Source organism: Fundulus heteroclitus, chromosome 3 (assembly GCF_011125445.2).
Source record: "Fundulus heteroclitus isolate FHET01 chromosome 3, MU-UCD_Fhet_4.1, whole genome shotgun sequence".
In the NCBI taxonomy this organism is placed as follows: domain Eukaryota; kingdom Metazoa; phylum Chordata; class Actinopteri; order Cyprinodontiformes; family Fundulidae; genus Fundulus; species Fundulus heteroclitus.
The window spans coordinates 45,823,176-45,843,662 of record NC_046363.1 but is presented as its reverse complement, the minus strand read 5'-3'; the positions used below and the strand labels follow the sequence as shown (position 1 = coordinate 45,843,662).

Sequence of the window (20,487 nt, the reverse complement as noted above, 5' to 3'; positions counted from 1 at the left end):
TATGACTCTCAGCCATTTCCTAAGTGTCAGAGTTATTGTTTCTGTTTCTGAATGCAAAGTTACTCAGAAACGGCCAACGTTGCATCATTGATCCAGACGCCCAGGACAGACGAAACCGTTTTTTTAATGAATGGAAAACTTCTGCTATTTTGTTTTCTTTTATTAAACACAATATTACAGTTAACGGTTAAAGAAATGGGCAAACAAGGCTAATTGGGAACTGATGGTCCGGTCTGAGCATCATTTATGTTCAATGATACCAGGCTGAGGCAGTGAGGGGAGAGGAACCAATTCCTCTTTTCAGATCTACGCTGAGCAGGAGGGATAACCATGGAGGGGAAAATGCATGAATACAGACGGTAAAGCGTTCTTTTTAGGACGCTTTAGAGAGGAGAAAAAAGACTCCATCTTTTTTCTCCTCTCTAATGAGGTCGCCTGCAGACCGAGGTCAGGTTGGACGCGGCGACTGAGACCGTCAGGCCTGTGTTTCCCCTCCTGAAAGGCCTCCAGGCAGAGTCAGAGGAATTTCTCTGATGAAGGGAGCAGTGTTGCAGTCTTCATGTGACTCCGATGAGCCACGACTCATTCACCACACTGGCATCGGTGGTTTTCAGTGTTTAAAGGAGGATTCAGCTGCTCAGGATTGACTTTAAGTATCGCTGTCACACTGTGGTGATACACAGATTTTCTTCTTCAAATCAACAAAGGCTGTCTACATTCAGAGCAGGTCAGGGAGCATCCGCTGACGAGCAGTGGTCCCAAGCTGACATTCTTTCATAACTTTTTTTTTTTACCGATATATGTTTTATTGAGATTTTTCATTTCAAAAATACAAACATGTATTTATCAAAACAAGTTCACTTTGTTATTGTTGTTACTCAACATGGAGAAATATATAAAAAAAAATAATAAAAATTGTTTTTAACACACACACAGCTTCTCAAGAACAGGGGTATTCAAGTACATTACAAATTGGTCGGATATGGATATACCTATCTATACAACATGGTAAACCACAGGTTCCAATAGATCAAGACTCAATCAAATCTGCAGTGGGGTCTAAATTCTTAACAAAATTGATAAAAGGTCCCCAAATCCTCTCAACAAGGTACTGTTTGGATTTCCTAATATATGTTATTCTTTCTAATGGCAAGTTAGACAGCATGTGTTTTAACCTTCTGTTTCAATCAAACTTGCACGTAACTCCGATATAAACAAGATGACAGGCGAATGTTTATCCAGGTTACACAAGGAAATCTTCTTACAAGAATTGTTCAATAATTATTGATCATCCAAAATGACCAAAGATGGCTGATACTGCTCCAAAATGTTTAGTTACGGTAAGAAAAACCTGTTTACTTCCCTGACAGGAATTCTTTAGGTCGGAGTTCTTTGAGAGACTCTGGTGTCAATCTTTGTGATTACAGAACAGAGGAGAGTTGACGGTAAATTGGTCCCTGGATCATGGAGCTCAGAGACGACTTTGAAGCTCGTTGCTGCAGATCAGTGAATCTTTTTCTGCTTTGAGCTCCAGCCTGGAAAGTGAGAAGCTCTCCGTGCAACCATCGCCAGAGAGGAGCCGGCATCGCACCAGCAACCTTCTAGACAACCATTTAGGCTCTGGATGCTGACATCATCAAGACTACAGAAAACACTGAATCACCTCTTTCATCTATTCTATAGTATTTATATGTAGAATTTTTTGTGACTTTTTCCAATTCTTCCAAAATGTTTATTATTGAGAGTTTTTCTCAGTCTGTAAATATTATTTAAAAAATCCTCTTAACTATATTCATTGTATATTTTTCAACTTTTTAATCATTATTATTCCATATTTTTCCTGTTATTTATTTAGCCTCAATAAAATTACATTGCTCCTACTGCTGCATCTTTAACACAATCTAACTCAATGAAGATTTTTGAAAATGCTCTAAATTTTAAAATGGAAATGGCTGCAATGTGAGCCCCCATCATTACCCCTGCTGTGCTTGATGGTTTGATGTATTTGTGCTGATTCGCTGTGTTGCTTAATTATGATTCCATCATGGTCCATCATCTCTGATCTCCTCGGTCCAGAAGTCCGGTCCTTCCTCCAGGTGCAGCTCTGGGCTCATTGCTGATGTCTTTCCATGCTGCCGTGGCGTAAACACACACCTGGATGATGTGTAGCAGAAAGCTGACTAAATTATTGCTTTTAGAGATGATTTAATCAGCAACTCCTTGCTGCTACTTACCCAGGTCTGATCAGCAAGGGCGCACTTCATTTTTCACGCAGTTTTTGTAGTTTTAGCTTCAACTTTGGTGAATAATGACGGTGTGGAAACTGTTCTGGAGATTTGAACCTCTGAGGTTAGATTTAAACATGGTGCAGAGAGCAGATGGTTTTTTATTATGTCCCGCTAAATGAATCCTTTTCCTCTTATACTGTACATCAAACCTATGGAGACCAGAAGATGATTAGAGCTTTGAGACGGCATAGCCAGAGCTCAGACCCTCACCATAGATGTTCTTATAATCCAACAGATTAATAAAACTCGTGGTTTTTGTTCAAACAGATCAGCTTCATGCTAAATTATTAAGAAGACCTCTAATGGTCTCAGAGCCTTTCAACAGGACCACCATCTGCTGCAGACACCTCGTGTTTATCTGAGGCTAATTTTCAATCTTGGTGAGAAAAAAACAGCAACAAAAGAAATTCAAAATTCTTCCACAGCTGCATGTTAAAAAAATATTCCTTTTGTAAAAGGATTAATTTTATAATAGAAATACACACATAAAGGGTGGAAGAATTCGACGATATCAAATCATATTGATCAATATCGATAATTATCAACAAATTCAAAACATGGATTTTAAGCGCAGCCCTGGCCATTTTATGCAGTTGCTTAGCAACCTATTTTTCTAGATACAGACACACAAACACTAAATTCAAACTCAACCCTTTATTCAACCGACTCTGTACCAAAATTCCAAGTTTTTTTTAAAAAGAAAAATGAACGCATGCTTTATGAACTCTCTGAAGGGGGTGGAGCTTGGCTCCTGGGTCTGCGTTGTGATTGGCTGGGAGGATGTAATGATGTAATATTAACCTACATGATAGAATGCAGAAGGAAGGAAAACTGTTATTCTATTGAACATTTCATTGACCCTTTTTCTATCATCGATATATATTAATATTATATTATCGTCCAGCCCTAGGAAGAAGCTCTGAAATCTCTAAATTATTGACTTTTTCTATGAGCTGAAAGGTAAAAATGTACAAATAAAAAATATAAAAGCCAGAAGAAAAGAAACAGAGAAAACAATGTGGATAAAAGAGAAAGAAGCGAGACGTGCCCCTCATAGCTAACTCTTTTTTTATTTGGACGTCCACTGAGTGTTAACAAACCCAACACAGAGGTAAGCATCCAGGTGTACAGCAGGGGGCGCTCAAACACACTAAAGCTCTGAGGACATCAGACAGGAAGGAAATCAGCAAACATCTTCACATCTGTACAAATCTACAGTCTGTCGTTCTGCAGGGAGCTTCAACCCGCCAGCCGGATCCAAGGGCGCCGATGGAGATCAGGCTGCAGTTGAGAGGGGGGGGTCTCTGCGATGAGGATAAGCTGCAGCGTCTTCTTTCAAATGTTCAGGATTCAAAGTGACACTTAGCTTTACACAGAATAATGTTTTCTGTCCCAGTGAAGCAGGTTTACGGTGGATTAGCGTTAAACTCAGACTAACGTGTGCTTTTCCAGACTACAAATCCTCTCTGTGCATCATCAGCCAACTGCAACCTCACTCTGCGCGCCTGGATTCACCGGACCATGGAGACGGTGAGCGTTCACGAGGAGGAATGTTTCACAAGCCAGCGTGAATAAAGTCCAACTCAGGCGGAGAGAAAAAGAGAGGCGGGACAAAAAAAGGACGCGAAGCAGAGAGAGTTTGCATTTATGTTAGTTAATTAAGACAATGAAATGGGGGGAAAACTTTAATATTAATACACTTTTTTTTCCTGCAGGATGACTGTTTCTCCTTCTGTTAAAGTAAAAAAAATGAGACATAATCTGCAGATCTTAAAACCGTCACATTAAACCCACGGCAGCTTGGTTCCACTCAGGAAACAAAAACATATTCAGGAGTTTGTTTTCTGGGGTTTTCTCTTGATATTTGAGGCTAAATCTTTTATCTGAGTAAGAAAATATTTTGTAATGAGCGCCCTCTAGGGGCCTCCGCCATTAAACAGGGCCTATTACGCAAAATTGACCTTTTGCACATTTTTGTGCTTCCTTTTGGGCCTTTACTGCTTCTAGAACGATAAAAACAACAACCAGATGTATTTTGCCAATATGAAAATGAGCCGTTTCAAAAACCTCCCGATTATTACGTCACAACCGGCGGACGCCGTTGGCTGCAATAGACAACATGTCCGTGCATTTCCTCCCAGTCATGGAGAACAGAGCTGCTGGCTTCATTTTACTCCTGATGGTGAAAACACTGAGATGGGGGCGTGGCCAGCGACAGCTTATTTGCATAAATGCGACAGAGCCATAAAACAGAGCTGGGGTAATGATACTCATTATCTGGGATTGATTTAGTGCCAAAAAATTTAATGAAGCTGTTTTTGAAGCACACAGACCTAGACTAGTTTAAACGGAAACATAATAGGTCCCCCTTTAATAAATGGGCTGGAAGCACCATTTCCACCACTGGAAACCAAACAACAGATCCAGAACACAGAAAATATCCACAACTTTCAGCTTAAACACTCTTCCTACCCTCCAGACCAGAGTTGAGACATTTTCACATCGGTCCAGCTGAATAAACCTCGTTTAGACCGATTAATGTTACCTCACAGTTTATAATGTTTGATACATATCTACCACGGATTTGCTGTAATTTTTAAAGAACCACTGTTGTATTACTATTTTTAGGTTTGTCAAATAAAGAAAACTAATAAAGTTTTGCAAAAAACAGGATGAATACATTTAGAAACATCTTTTATCATTATTAAGAGGCATTGTGGAAGGCCCACTATTAACCTGCTGCTGACATCTGACAGAACCCCGGGTTCTGGTCGGGTTCTGGTCGGGTTCAGCCCAGACTCTGGGCTCTACAGGTTTATATGGTTTCTCCATGTTGTCTGGTGTCCTGATGAATCCAATCAGTTACTTCGACTGCAGTCATGTCTTGATGACATCAAAAGCTGGATGACTTTAAATTTCCTGCATTTAAATTCTGACAAGACCGAAGTTTTAATCTTTGGGCCAGAGTCCTCAAAAAATAAAGTTCTCAACCAATCACTTAATCTGGATGGCATTAACTTGGCCTCTGGTAATAAAGTAAAAAATCTTGGTGTTATTTTAGACCAAGACATGTCATTTAAATCCCATATTAAACAGGTTTCCAGAGTTTCCTTTTTTTCACCTGCAGAATATCGGCAAAATTAGAAACATTCTGTCCACTGTGGCTGGAGGTTCTCCTCCCTGTTAAAGGGGAGTTTTCCTCTCCACTGTCGCTTCATGCATGCTCAGTATGAGGGATTGCTGCAAAGCCATCAACAATGCAGACGACTGTCCACTGTGGCTCTACGCTCTTTCAGGAGGAGTGAATGCTGCTTGGAGAGACTTGATGCAACCTGCTGGGTTTCCTTAGAGAGGAAACTTTCTCACCAACCTGGAGGATCTGATGGAGTCTGACTTTGGAAAGAGACTTGAGATAATTTATTGTGAATTGGCGCTATATAGATACACTAAATTTAACTGAAAAACAAACATGAATATGATGTTTTTCTTTTCTTCAGCTTAAAAAAAACGATTTTCCTCCGTCTTCTTTCTCTCTGAGGAGTTTCTGTGATTTAATTATTCAAAGAGAAAATATAACAGTTTTCCCACCTGATCTGGTTGCTTTTAATTAAAATAACCTGGAACTAACGATCCTGTCATTTAAGAGGAAAAAAGCCTAATCCCGGTCTGTTTCCCAGCAGAACCCGTGTTCAGGTTCTGGGTTTTCCACAGCGGCAGAAGCAGGACCACGAACGCACAATTCCTCCGGTCTAGAAAATCCCAGAAACATTTTGTTTATATTAGTCGTTGTGAGGTCCAGAACAACAGTTTTGTTCTGTTTGGACTGTTAAAGAACCAACTCCAGGTTCTACCAGCCAGAAAACAGAACCACAGTTTTACAGGAACCACAACTGGAACTCATGTTGGGGCTGTGTGGAGCGACCGTCCGTAAAAACCAGATTCATTGGCAGATGTTCCTCAGGGGGCCGAGCAGAACATCACCGGGTCACTTTTAGACTAAAGGGAACAGGGTTCTGTTGACTAACTAGGTTTTATAGAGACATTTCGGCATTTATGTGACACTGAAGTTTTATTAAACAGACTTTATGGAGGAGAAAAGGAACCTGGAAATTGTGACTCTAAAAAAACGAGGAACACGTAAAGGAACCCTGTAAAAGCAAACCAGGCCCAGTTTCACTGTTTTAACCCAAAACTGAGTCCAATCTAACAACAGAACTGAGTGGATGTGATTTAAAGGTGGAAATAATGTGGCCTGGATGGTTTGGTGTGTTCAGTAGAAGCAGCTGCAGGAGATAAAAGCTTTGGTCTTTGCTCTCTCTGCTCAGCGTCCGCTCCAGAGTCTTCACAAACACGTTCTGCACCAAAACAAGTATTTTACACCAAGCTTCAGCCTCTGTGGGCCCACAGAGGAGGAGATATTAACTGCTTTTAACATTAAGGGTCCGAGTGAAGGCCGGGCCGAGACCTGGAGTCCTTCAGGGTCCTGGAAATGTTCTGGAGAAGGACAGAAGTCGGACCGTTGCAGGCAGGAAGCATGCTAACCAAAACTGAGTAGGGTTCTCTGCGAGGTGGAGCGTCGGAGCATTAGAGGATCTTTGTAGCAGGTTCTTACTTGGTCCTAATGAGGAGCGATTATACGTTAGATGCATTATTACCGATCGTTCGGACCTCTTCGTCTGTCGGAGCTGAAGGTTCTTCCTCTCGCCGATGTCAGCAGCTCTCAACTCGTCATTCAGAGTTTCTTTTGTTTTTCTTTTCACACAGACATGCGATGAACTGCATGACAACAACAGCAAGAAGGGGGAGCGGTTTCTTCTTCTTCTTCTTTTAAAACGACGCCGGAGCATTCCTCCCCGTCCACACAGAGACAGCCAGAGGACGGCGCCGGAAAAACCCGACGCTCCTTTTCTTTTCTGGCTCAAATAAAACTGCAGGAATTCTCTTAAACTTGCAAACGTCGAGGTGGCGGAGAGATAATAGAGACGGAGAGTTTAACTATCATCACAGCAGTGTGTGTGTGTGTGTGTGTGTGTGTGTGTGTGTGTGTGTGTGAGCTGTACACTGAGTCCCAGCGGGGTTTTACTGGCGGAGTCCCGGCTGCTGCTTTCTGCTGCTCCTCCTCCTTCAGTACTCGCTCAGGTTGTGCCATTTGGAGATCTGCCGGCGCGGGTTTTCACACACCTCCCTCCAGTGGGAGGCGCCGGAGGGCGACGGGCTGTGGAGGCCGAGCAGCAGGCGGCCCAGCACCTCGTTCTTGGTGGTCCGGTCGAAGTCCACCACCAGGAACTCCACAGAGATCTCGGGCAGGAGCTCCGGCGGGATGTCGTAGATGAAGGACTCGTTGAAGACCGGGTTCAGCGTGCACTTCTTCACGTGGGTCTTCTTCTTGGCGATGCGTTTACGGCCGTAGAAGACGTTCACCTTCACGTACGGGTCTGAGGGCAGAAGAAGGAGGAGGAGGAGGAGAATGAGCTGCAGCTGTTAAAGCCGAGAAAATCAGAGAAAACGCTGATAAACATCAGAAAGTTTTAACCGCCCCTGCAGGGACATTGGGCCCAAAACTTGGATGTTCTTTTATGGTCACTTTAGCAGCTAATTTAATAAAAATGGGACAGAATTTATAAAATGATTTTTACAATTTATAAAACAGTGGAGCCTCTTCACCCTTCAGGTCCTATGTATAGGATATATTGTTCTCCAAATGCAGCTTGCATTGCTTTAACTGCAAATATTCCCCTTTAATTCCCCATGCTGGTTAATCTGTACCTGCTATCAGTAACATGATGAATACTATTAATAAACTCCTAAAAAAGTACAAAACTTTGCTCTTCGTTGAACCAAGGGTGTAACTTTGCGTTGGAGGAGGATGAGGAGTGTATTAAGGCCAAAGCAGAGATGTAAATGCCATATATTCATTTAATGCGTCACACAATTCAGTAATATTCTGTGTGAAGAAATATCACAATAATAACAGCTGCTGGCTCTCAGTGCCTCATTTTATGAAGTGCAAAACAACAACAGACTCTGTAACAATCAAACTGTTAAAACATTAAAAAAAATAAAAAATCCTCAGTGCAAACTTACTATTTTTTTCCAATTATTTCAAAATGTGGACATTTTTACCACACCTGGTAAAATGCAACAATAAAATAATAATAGTAAAAACCTATTTTAATGTAATTATTTGGCAGTTTACCCGCCCCTCCAGCTGAAATCCTCCTAAAAGTGATATCTGCGCCCCCTGCTGGTTGCTCTGTACCTGCAGTCAGTAATATGATGAACACTATTAATAAACTCCTAAAAACAAGTTTTAATATAACTCCTAAAAAAAACATTTAATATAACTGAAGTTTGTCTTTAACATTAATGGCTTGATATTATTTTTGCCACATGAAGTTCATAGTTAAATGTTGACTGCAGGTACGGGTCGAGCTAAAAGCCGCTTATATTGGTGTTAAAAAAGTAAATTGGGGTCATGTTGAAACATTTTAGTTGTTGGAAACCGTCGTTATATGTTAGATTCTGGGTAATCTTCAGCATCACGGCATTAAAACAGAAAACAATAAAAGTTAAATTCTGCAAGCAGCACCGCTCCTCTTCAGAAAGCAGAGCGCTGACTTGTTTCCCTTTGTGAATAAAACTGTGGCTGCAGCTCATGCTGCTTAAACCCTGTGGCAGCGTCTCCAATTGTGGACGTTTAACACATTAAAAGAAAAAGATGCTGCTCATACCGCCTGTCCTGTAAATGCAAAGTTTTGTTTGAATGTTTTTGAATCACGATGACTTTGAGGTTTGGCTGACTTGGTTTGATGAAGGTTTCTAAAGACGTCGTAGATTTCAACCATAATTGCAATTTTAATTTAGACTTTTCTCTGCATGAAACCACAAGCAACAAAAATGGCCTGTAGATGAAGATGTTTTTAAACTATTTAAAACAAGAAATCTAAGTTGTTACCTTCAACCAATCAACCAGAGAAAAAAAAAACATGATCATGGCGGAGGCGACGTGGTGTGGGATTATTTTACATTGCTTAATGATGACAAGGATGCAAAATGCATTTTTAGTTATATAAACACTGAACAAACTTCTTCAGTTATGTCTTAAATGGCTTTATGCGATTATCACATGATAGAAAAAGACGTCATAAAGCCAAAAGCACCGCTGATGATGAGGATTTTACGTGTTTCACATATTTTACTGTATTCGTCTTATTTGTTTCCAGTCAGTATCCTGTTTTGTAATATTTTGTAAATATGTCCATGTTTAACAATATGTGAGAAAACAGTATTTAATACAGGCGGTGCAATAAACTGTTAAAATACTGAGAAAACTGAGGTTTTTAAGAAAATATCCGCTTATCAATGAATCGTTAGTCGATCAACAAGATCAGTCAGACGAACTCATTAGTCGCTAATTTGCTTCCCTAATGCGGCGCCTCGCTGACGGTTTCAGACACAGAAGCAGGAACCCGTCTGCTACGCTTTAAAAAAGGGAGGACTTCTGTAGAAACGTGGAAAGGATGTGAAAAACATCAGTGGGGACGTGTCCTTCAGAAAGCGACCATAAATAAAACGTTTCCAGACATTCAGGAGACTGAGAGCGCAGTGAAACCTCCCCAGGCCTTAACACTTTGGAAGAAAACTTCATTTATTATACAATATTTATTTGTTTTTTTCCCTTTTTTAACATCCTTTATTGTAAAGAGAACTGGTTTGCTGTGTTTAACTGGTTTTTGGGTATTTCTGAACATACAAACAAAAACTTATAATTTCCAATCTAGGAAATTATTCAGAGTTGTATTTTTGTTTGTTGACCCTTCAGTAAATTTGTTGTTGGATTATTCTTGAAGATGTTTCCGTTCTGCATCTGACCACACTTTCTCCTGAAACTCCTTCAATCGACTGAAGTGGAAATTAGAGCAGGAAGTAAATCAGTTCCATTAAATTTAAAAATAAATAAAGATAAAGACGATAAAGATGGAGCACTGCCACCTTCCAACCAACAACATTGTTGGCATTACTGGTTGAACATAGAGGAACCAGCATGCAGGTAAATTATGGACCAATAAAGATCAACTCTAACTACTGTTTTTACTTTAAATAACATTATTGAACAGGCTGAGGGAAAATTGATAAAGCAGCAGGAAGGAGGGGGAGAGCTTTTCATTCATGTCCTCTGCAGCAATTACTCTAAAAAATGAAAAGGGACATCCTTATTAAACGTGAAAATTATTTTTTTCTTATTTTAAGAGAAGGAAAACAAGAAGTTCTGATGAGTTGTCGATGACTGATGGGCCGTTATAACCTAGAGGCAGACGTTCTACTTCAGGGTTCTCAGCGTAACGGACTGCTACCGGTGGCCAGTTAAGGTTTTTTTTATCAATTTGTTTTATTTTTCCATTTAAAAATTGAAACCAGGACACTGAGGCCCAGCAGCGTTCGTCACAACGTGTCTAAAGCAGCTGGTTCTGGTCGTACTTACTGGCTGACAGGCCCGTCATGTCCATCTTGGGGAGGTGCCGCGCCTTCAGGACGACCACGCTGAGGCGATGGGACACCGGCTGGTAGGAGAGCGACGCCAGCAGCTCGCCACGACTCTCACACTGGGGGAAAGAAACACAGGAAGACGTTGGGATGGACGGTGGACAAACACAAAGCCTCCCAGGAGCAGATTCCTCGTCTGATTCCTGAGCGACCGCAGCTTCGCTTCTGCAGGGCGGACATCACGGCCACCAGGGGGCAGCAAACCCTCCTAATGTTCAGGTAATCTGAGAACACGCTGGGAGAAGCCCACCTGAGGAGCTCTGCACGTCTGAAAAACACAGATCGGCCGGAGGCACAGAGACATGGAAGCTTCCGGTCTGTGATGAAAATGGATCCACGGAGTTTAAATCTGCTTCACTTCCTCTGAATCGCCGCTGGTCTCCAACAAGGCACATTTAATGTCATTAATTATTGACGATTGCAGCATTTCCTCCAGATGGACCCAACTGGTCTGATCCTCTGGACATTTAGGCACATAAATACCTAGCAGGTGTTTTTATTAGGGCTGAACGATTTTGGCAAATAATCTAATTGCGATTTTTTTTCTTAATATTGCGATTTAATGCGATTTTTTTTCCAGTTTAATTTATCATGTCTTTTTAAACACATACAAACAACAAATCATTTTGTTTCCTCGCTGTGCAGATTAGTTGCTAAAAGACCCGCAGCATCTAAACTCAGAGCAGAAATGATTGCGTTCTGCCTACAATATATTTCAACCAAAATTGCAATTTTGACTTTTCTCTGCGTTAACCACAAGCAACAAAAATGACCTATAAATAAAGATGTTTGTAAACAAGGACTATTTAAAACAAGAACTTTTAATGTTTCTATTAATCAGAATATTATTCAAGAGAACAGCTTTTAGTTGATTTGGACATCAATCCTTGTTGAACATAAAGTCCAACCAACAAACAAGTCTATGTATTAAACTGATTGACCTGTACTTAATGCTATGTATGATTATATAAACTCTAAAACAAGTAATAAAATTAGATTATCTCACTGCTGCAACTGTCTTCCCTTCCATGTGGAGGCAAACCCACTTTAAACATTTTACCAACACCTAATGGACGCGTCTAATTCACTAATTGTTACATAGCCAAAAATTGCAGACTCTGCGATTTGGAAATTGTGTTTTTTTAAATCGCGATTATATTGAAAATGTGATTAATTGTTCAGCCCTAGTTTTTATGACTGATTAAGACTAAAAATCTGAGCCTCTATGGAGGATTTCAACTTCTTCTCAATCAGAGAAAATCTATTCGTCCACCTGACTGCTCTATAAATCTGTTTCCTGTAGGATTTCAACCTTTTATTTTCAATATTACTACATTTATGCACTGCCTGCATTGACTAAATGATGAATGTGATCCCAGTGACAATCAGGGGTGGACAGGTCAATTGTTTCAGTTTAACCAAGACAAATTTTACAGAAACGTGTGTCATAAAACTAAAATCAGCTTTTAATGTCTGTTTTCATGTCCCTCCGGTTCCAGAACGTCTCATTCTGTGGCGCCTCTGAATTTGGGGGGACTCTCATTTAATCCCATTAAATGGTTTTAATGGGTTCTGAACCAAAACTAGAGACCTGATAATAAGCGTGAATCTGGCGCCGACCTGCAGGAGACCGCACCGGTCACCAACCTGACAGCGGTCGGGGCGGCGTCGCTCACCTGCATGTTCCTCTTGGTGATCTGCTGGCTCAGGTGGACCCGGCCCGTGCTTGGGTCCACGCCCTTCAGCGGCACCACGGCCTCGCCGATGACATCGTCGCGGGCGAAGCGGTCAAAGCTGAGCACCAGGAAGTGCAGCGTGAGCTCGGGCAGCGAGCTGTAGGCGACGCCGTAGAAGGTGAAGGTCTCGTCGAAGATGGGGTCCAGGGTCTTCCTCAGCACGCGGGTCTTGACGCGGTGCTTCTTCTCAGGCAAGATGGTCATCTTCACGTAGGGGTCCGAGCTCCCCGCCTGCTCGTCTATGGCGGGCAGGCCCCGGGCCCCGACGATGGTCACCACCAGGGCCTTCTTGGGGAAGTTGTAGTCGACGGTGAGGCTGAGGGAGCCCAGGTTGGGTTCTGGTTCTGGCTCCGAGGAGGCGGGGGTGAAAGGGGACGCCGTCTTGCTGCTGGTCTGGCTGCTGCTGGCCGAGCTGCTGTCCAGGCAGCAGTAATCGGCGCGGACCGGTAGCGCCCGCTCCAGCCGGGCCTGGCTGTGGGCGGGGCCTGAGCCGGACGGCGGGACCAGGTGGCTCATCTGCAGCTGGCCCGGGACGTCCAGAATGTTGTTCTCTGCATCCACCAGAACCATGCCCCGGGCCGTGGCGCCGCCGGCCGGGTCGCGGTCCGATCGCTCGGCGCGGCGGATTCCTCGGACGATCCTCTTGCTGCCGCTGAGGGATTCTGGGTAAATGCTGATCCCCTTCAGCATGTGGATGAACTTATAGGGCGGGTCCTCTGCGTCGCAGTACCGGTCGCCGTGCAGCTTGTAGCGTCCGGTGACCCGGAGGTACCGACGCTGACAGAACGACCAGAGCAGAACCAGAACCACCACGACCAAAACCAGAACACCGGCGCCAAGGAAGCCCGCCAGCACCGGAGACATGGCTGAGACAGAGAGAAGAACAGAGCAGCTGATTCAGTAAATCAGGGTTTCATTGACGAGTCGAGTCGTTTTGTAACGGCAGGCATTAAACAGAGACGGAACCGGGCCCGGACCGTTCACTGGACCCCTGTAGAACCTGGAACCAGGGATCTCCTGAGAGATCCTTGGGGCTTGTGTGTGAATTAATTACTGTGAGGAATGGCTGCCGCGTTAATTAGGGTTCCTCAGGGTTCTTCCTGTCTGTTATCATCTCTACGCTGATGATATGCAGATGTGGGCCTAATGCTGTCTTTGGCCATCCGAACTTTGTAAAACGCCTCATTCGATTAAACGTCAAGCAGAAATCAAGAAACTGAATCTTTTTTTCTAGTTAAAATTCAACAAAACACAGACTTTGATTAATCAGCATGTCAGTGTTAATGGCAGATTTTCTTTTCATTGGGTCAAAACGCACATGCTGGGAAAACAAAAATCAGATCTCAACAGGACCAAAACCAGAAAGCACAGCATTGCCTAACAAAGCCAATCAGAGGATACAAAATTAGAAGAAGAATAGGGAGATCAAGGTAAATGTGCAAGACAAAACAAAGCTGTTTTTAAAGCTTATTTTCCTGTATTTTGTAGAATTGGGCCTCCAACAGGCTTGTTTTTTCAATACTGCTCTGATGATTATTTATGCTTCTGTTTCGATTTGTCTGGAATCCAGTTTCCATCTTTTCGCATCAATTACAGATCAAGTTGAGATCAAGAAAAAAAGCAGCTGCGGCGATTTAAACTGCTCCAGATATCCAGATCTTGGCTCTGCACTGGTTTACAGTTAATTTGTGAATTAATTTTAATGTTTAATGGAATAATCTTCACAGCATATCTTACTGAAAAGTTATTCTGTCTTAGATCTTTAGGCTCAGAGCTGCTAACGGTACCAGACTTGCTGTCGATCCATGTGCTGCACCAACACCACCAGCTGAGGGCGCTGTTATTCTGACAAGCCTTCAGTTACGTCTAAACTTTAATCTCTAATTGGCTTTAATCGTTTTTCATTCATTTGTTTTTTATGCACCCGTTTTTATGTGCCAAAGGTGCAATAAAAGATAAATTGATGATCTGAGAAATCAAGCTGTGACATCACAGCTCAGTGGAGTTATTTCATCGTAAAATTTAAATTTTTTATCTATTAAAAAGTGAAACGCTGGTGAGTCCTGGTGCTCCAGCTTTTCTTTTAGCTTCAGGAAAAAACTGAGACTTTAATAATCACAGGAACCTCACATTTTAAGACTAAAGTAAAATTGTCTTGCTTTTCAGAATTTTCTGATTCATATATTTATAATTCTTCTCAAATTTTCCGGATGTTTTTCACCATTTACAGCAAATATCTTAAAGCTGTGTGACAGACTGGCGACTTACCCAGGATGCCGCCTGCAGCCGCGCCCAGGGGCGTCTGGGTGGTTTTGACAAAATTAAAGTTAAAACATAAATCAGAGAGCAGGGACACATTTAAACCCATTTTATGACCCATAATTTCATAAAACCGTCTATCCAGGATATTAGCAGACCGGTGTGGGGGTGACAGCAGGGAACTGAAAGCATTTCATTCTACTTTAAATTAAATTGGCTTATGAATAAGATATTTTAGGATCGACTACATCTGAGATGATTTTTCTGTTAAAAATGGGAAAAATAAATAAATAAAAATGTTGGCTCCACCCATCCCAGCTGCACAAGAACCGTGAAAAACACTGATATGGTCTTCTCTAGAGATCCAGAGCCACGTTGAAAAGCCAGAGAACCCGGTCCTGGTTGAGGAAGATGAGGGTGAGGAGGAGGAGGAGGAGAAGGGGCCTTTGTCTGCAGCACAGAGGAGCATTGTTGGCGTGATGCGTCCCATGAGGCGCTCTGATGCAGCTCTGCACAGAAAGCTGCAGCAGAGCGCCTGCAGCAGGAGGATTCCACGTCAACCTGACGCTCCGCAGCACAAATATGACATTAAATGTACAGATTATACCAAACAGGGACGCTTCAAACACAGTTTTTTTTATTTTGTGTTCAGCCTGTGGTGAAAACATGTCTGAAGTGCATCAGGATAAAACGCAGCTGATCGCTGCTCCGCTGCATTGAATCCTTTCCCAGAAGGAGACGAGAACGCTGCAACCATTAAAGCCTAAAAGCCTCCTTCCTCCCGTTTCCGGCTCCCATTCAGACGCCAGCAGATGATGTCATGTGCTGGAAAGAGCTGAAAGCAGCTCAGCTCACTGCTTAGCAACACACAGACACATGCATCAGCCCTGTGTTTGGATGAGGGGGGTAAGAGTCCACTGGGCTGGATCAGCGCTCCAGATCTGCTGCAGCGTCAGAAAAACATCCCCATTCTCTCCCATGTTGGACTGACGGAGTTAAAACTCTACGAGACACAAAGTTAATGATTTAAATGCTAAATCTGGTCCAGTTGATCCTGCAGGACTTCGTTTAGTAAACATATAAATATACTTTTACATTAAAGGTGGATAGACACGTTATTTTACCTTTTTTATTCATACGTCAGTAACTCACTCTGGTTCCAAACAAAGTTTTTATGAAAGATTATCACGTCCTGCTGGCGTATTAGAGGTTATTTTGGTGTTTTACGCTTTATTTTTGCTCAATTTGTTAGTAAATGAAGCCTTTTGTGTTTATTTCTAATAACAGAGGAAGTACATACTGCACATGCTCAGCAGGGGATAAAACAAGGAAGTGGCTAACGGCTGTTAGCATTTCCCAGCGAAACGATGGAGAAAGGTCCAAGATTCAGTGAAAAAACACAAAAAATATGATTCTAAGAGGGAAAAGCCTGGAACGTCTCTGTGAATCCAGTCTGAACGTTGGTGTTCAGTGAAGCTAAACCTGCCGAGGCTCAGATGTGACGCAGAGTTGATGACATGAGTAAATGTTCTGATATGAGGCTTTTAAAGCTGCTGTAGATTGTTTTATTTAATTAATAACGTTGGTCATTATCAGGCCGAGCTGCTGCTTTACTGTGAGGTATTATTTAATTTTGAGTAAACCCGCATTATGGTAGTTCTGTGATACTGTCGCTAGATGGCGCCACATCTGTTTATATCTTGTAATCGCGCCCAGCTTTGGGGCTATTTAGCCTCAAAAATTACCATAAAACACTATCAGGATGGAGGCTTGGTGTATATAACCTTATTTTATCATGATCAAACTGTTTTTTATAGCCTATAAAATAGCTATGTACCTTTAATGAGGTGATTTTTGTTCAGTGATGAGCTGAAACCTGCCATAAATCAGGACCGTTTCGCCATATTCTGAGGAAATTGCCGAATGGGTCACCATATGTTCCGGTAGATGAAGAGCATCTGAAACATGACCCAGATCCTGAGGGATGCCGATCATCACCTGACAGCTTCCTGGGAACCACAAATCCGGTTTTCTGCCCGTCCAGCTGGAGCCGTCTGAAAACGGGACCAAACGTGGTATTTGGGACATGCAGCTGCCAGCAGAGGACCCGGTGGTCCAGGTCAAAACTGGACTTTAAGCTGCAGTCCAGCCTCCTCTGGACCGGAGAGAACAGAGAGCGCCGATAACAGATTAATAATCCACGCCGTTTCAGGCTGAAACCGTCTCCCTGGTTCCGGAGTGACAAAGTGAAGCATCAGTTAATTGGGTCAGTAAACGCATCGTTAAACCGAAGCACCTGAAAACAGGTGAGCCAAAAAAACTTTCAGCTCAACGTTATAATGTGAAAAAAAACGTTTTGGTGCCGTGCAAAACTTTTCACACCCTGGAAACTTTCTCACGTCGGTTGGTTCCAGTTTACAGCAGGTTCAGGTTCTACAACAACATCATCCAGAGCTCTGATCATCATGTAAGGCTGAACGATTTTGGAAAATAATCTAATTGCGATTTTTTTCTTAATACTGCAATTTAATGCAATTTTTTTTTACAGTTTAATTCATCATGTCTTTTTAAACATATACAAACAACAAATCAATGTTTTTCCTTGCTGTGCAGATTAGTTGCATCTAAACTCAGAGCAGTAATGATTGCGTTCTGCCTACGATATATTTCAACCAAAATTGCAATTTTGACTTTTCTCTGCGTTACCACAAGCAACAAAAATGACCTCTAAATAAAGACGTTTGTAAACAAGGACTATTTAAAACAAGAACTTTTAATGTTTCTATTAATCAGAATATTATTCAAGAGAACAGCTTTTAGTTGATTTGGACATTAATCCTTGTTGAACATAAAGTGCAACCAACAAGCAAGTCTATGTATTAAACTGATTGACCTGAACTTAATGCTATGTATGATTATATAAACTCTAAAACAAGTAATAAAATTAGATTATCTCACTGCTGCAACTGTCTTCCCTTCCATGTGGAGGCAAACCCACTTTAAACATTTTACCAACACCTAAAGGACGCGTCTAATTCACTAATTGTTACATAGCCAAAAATTGCAGACTCTGCGATTTGGAAATTGCGTTTTTTTAAATCGTGATTATATTGAAAATGCGATTAATTGTTCAGCCCTATCATGTGGACCTGGAGAGAGGATGGAGCACCTGCAGACCTACCAGGACATGGACGTCCACCTGGACTGACAGGCTGGACCAGGAGAGCATTGATCAGAGAAGCAGGAGGACCATGGTGGCTCTGGAGGAGCTGCAGAGACCCACAGCTCAGGTGGAGGATCTGTCCTCAGGACAACCGTCCATCAAGCCCTCCACAAATCTGGTCTTTATAGAAGAGTGACCAGAAGAAAGCCATGCAGGAGACGCAGCAAACACGTGGGAGGAGGAGCTCTGGTCAGACCAAACCCACCACCGCCACGGTGAAGCACGGCGGTGGCAGCATCATGCTGTGGGTCAGGGAAGCAGGTCAGGATGGATGGAGCTAAATCAGGACCACCCTGGAAGGAGAACCTGTTAGAGGCTGCAGGAGACCTGAGGCTGGGGTGGAGGTCCACCTTCCAGCAGGAGAACCAGCCTGGAGCTGCAGCCTGAGATACTGTGGGATCAGAACAGATCAGGGGGGTAGAACGGCCTAGTCAAAGTCCAGACCTGAATCCACCTGAGCATCTGAGGTTCTTCAGATGTTCTCCATCCAGTCTGCAGACGTTCAAAGCTGCTGGAGACAAAACCCTGAAAAGACCTTCAGAAAAAGGAGGTTCTGCAGAGAATTAAAGGGCCGGTGCCGACTCCAAACCTGCCCTCCATTTTTTATTTTATGTAAATATTATGAGATGATGATGATTAATTAATGGACCCTCCATTCCAGCCTGAACAGAACCGGTTTAGTAACCCAGGTTTAGCGTTTTTCTGATGACAGACATCGGTCCATCTGACCCATTGTCTGCAGAGAGAGTTCGGCCCAGGAACACGAGTCAAACCCAGAACCTGTAGAATCAACCCGGCCCGGGTCGGCCCAAAGATCCTCAGTTTCTAACCCAGCAGGTCCTGCAGGATTAAACGGGCCCTAATCTCTGCAGGTAACGGGACCAAAGAGGCGCAGCACGACATGTTCTGGTGGACCTGCAGTCCCCGGGCGGCCTCAGAGACTCGGTACCGCCGGATCCGTTTGGGTTTTATCTCCGATTCATCAGGAGGCTGAATATTGAGACGGAACCAGATGGAAACACAAAGACCTGCAGGCCAGGACGCTCTGGCAGCCAGAGGCTCTGAACTGCAGGGGCTGCAGGCGGCTCTCTCCAGGCCAGCAGGACAGAACCAGGCCCGGTTCTGGATCACCTCACCCCGACCCGGCGGGGGAACCGCACCCAGGCTCCGGGACAAAGATGGGTGTATGAAGACAGATGCGGGCCCCGCTCCTCTGTCGCAGGGAACAGACATGACGTCAGCCCCTACCCACCCGTTACTGGCACGCGGGCGCACGCACGAGACGGAGGCAGACTGTGCGTGGGAGCGCGCGCTGCTTTCATCGCCTATTTATTTTATTTTTACCGGATTTTCAGACAATGACGTCACGAATCAATAAACATTTAATCTTAATTGATGAGTTTCGGACATGGTGGACGTGTTCCGGAGAAATCCCGGCAGATTATGGAGGATTCCGCCCCGTTTCCAGCCCAAACTCAGCCGTTTCTGACACCAGGCACGCTTTAGGAATAATATTTAAATTATTAATCAATTATTATTTAGTTAGAGTCAGACTAACAAGATATTCCGGGCTGACATTAACAGGGTGGAGGTGATTTATCAACATGACACGGGTTATTTCATGCCTAGACACCTGCTATTTCCACAGTAAACCCGTAAAACGCGGACTAAAGACATTTAGAGCGGTTTAAACCGACCGTTTCTGGAGTTAAACACAAGAGACGGACGGACTCTGGCCCGGTTCTCACCGTAGGCGGGTCCCAGCTCCATGATGTCCGCCATTTTGTGGTTCAGAACAGGTTGGGGGTCCTGGCCGAGAAGAGCGCAGTGATGGAGGGGGAACCGACTCGCTGCCGCCCGCTCTTACTTCACATCCATAAAGGACGGAAACCAGCGGGGAGAAATCACCGAAAACGCGCCTCTAATCCGGGGGAGGAAGCCTTCATGTGTCCGCTGTCGGAGCAGCGTCGGTCCGCTCAGTCCGCCTCGGTGAGTCGGTCAGTCTGAGGAGGAGCTGCGCAGCAGCGCAGGGATGCTGGGGATGCAGGGCGGCTGCGCGGAGCAGCCCGAGATGAGAATGCGCAAAGATCGTCTGCGCAAGGTGATGACTCACTGCGTGGTGAAGGACAACAAGGTTTGTGGTAGTTTCCTGCAAGGAAGTCATTAGAAGCAGGAAGGGAGAAACAAAAACATAGATAGATAGATAGATAGATAGATAGATAGATAGATAGATAGATAGATAGATAGATAGATAGATAGATAGATAGATAGATAGATAGATAGATAGATAGATAGATAGATAGATAGATAGATAGATAGATAGATAGATAGATAGATAGATAGATAGATAGATAGATAGATAGATAGATAGATAAACACAGGACATTTTAGTACAGAATTGTGAACAAATATTTGTGTCAATGTTTTTAATATTCAC

General features: G+C 43.2%; 1 protein-coding gene across 1 annotated transcript; it reads right to left on the bottom strand.

The window, feature by feature from the left end:
* Positions 1 to 6,338: 6,338 nt before the first annotated feature.
* syt11a (synaptotagmin XIa) lies at positions 6,339 to 20,102 on the bottom strand. Its single transcript, XM_012857906.3, has 4 exons — positions 19,799 to 20,102; positions 12,509 to 13,434; positions 10,771 to 10,891; positions 6,339 to 7,723 (listed from the first exon to the last, which is right to left on the bottom strand). Exons 1-4 carry the CDS (start codon positions 19,830 to 19,832, stop codon positions 7,413 to 7,415), a joined length of 1,392 nt encoding a protein of 463 aa, XP_012713360.1. The 5' UTR covers positions 19,833 to 20,102; the 3' UTR covers positions 6,339 to 7,412.
* Between the last annotated feature and the right edge of the window lie 385 nt (positions 20,103 to 20,487).

Bases quoted from the DNA above. Each gene is read 5' to 3' on its own strand.
- syt11a (XM_012857906.3), bottom strand. From the start codon at position 19,832: ATGGCGGACATCATGGAGCTGGGACCCGCCTACG. The intron at 10,892-12,508 runs GTGAGCGACGCC...TCTTTCCCCCAG, and splicing joins TCACCAAGAGGAACATGCAG to TGTGAGAGTCGTGGCGAGCT. The intron at 7,724-10,770 runs GTAAGTACGACC...TTCTGCCCTCAG, and splicing joins CATGACGGGCCTGTCAGCCA to ACCCGTACGTGAAGGTGAAC.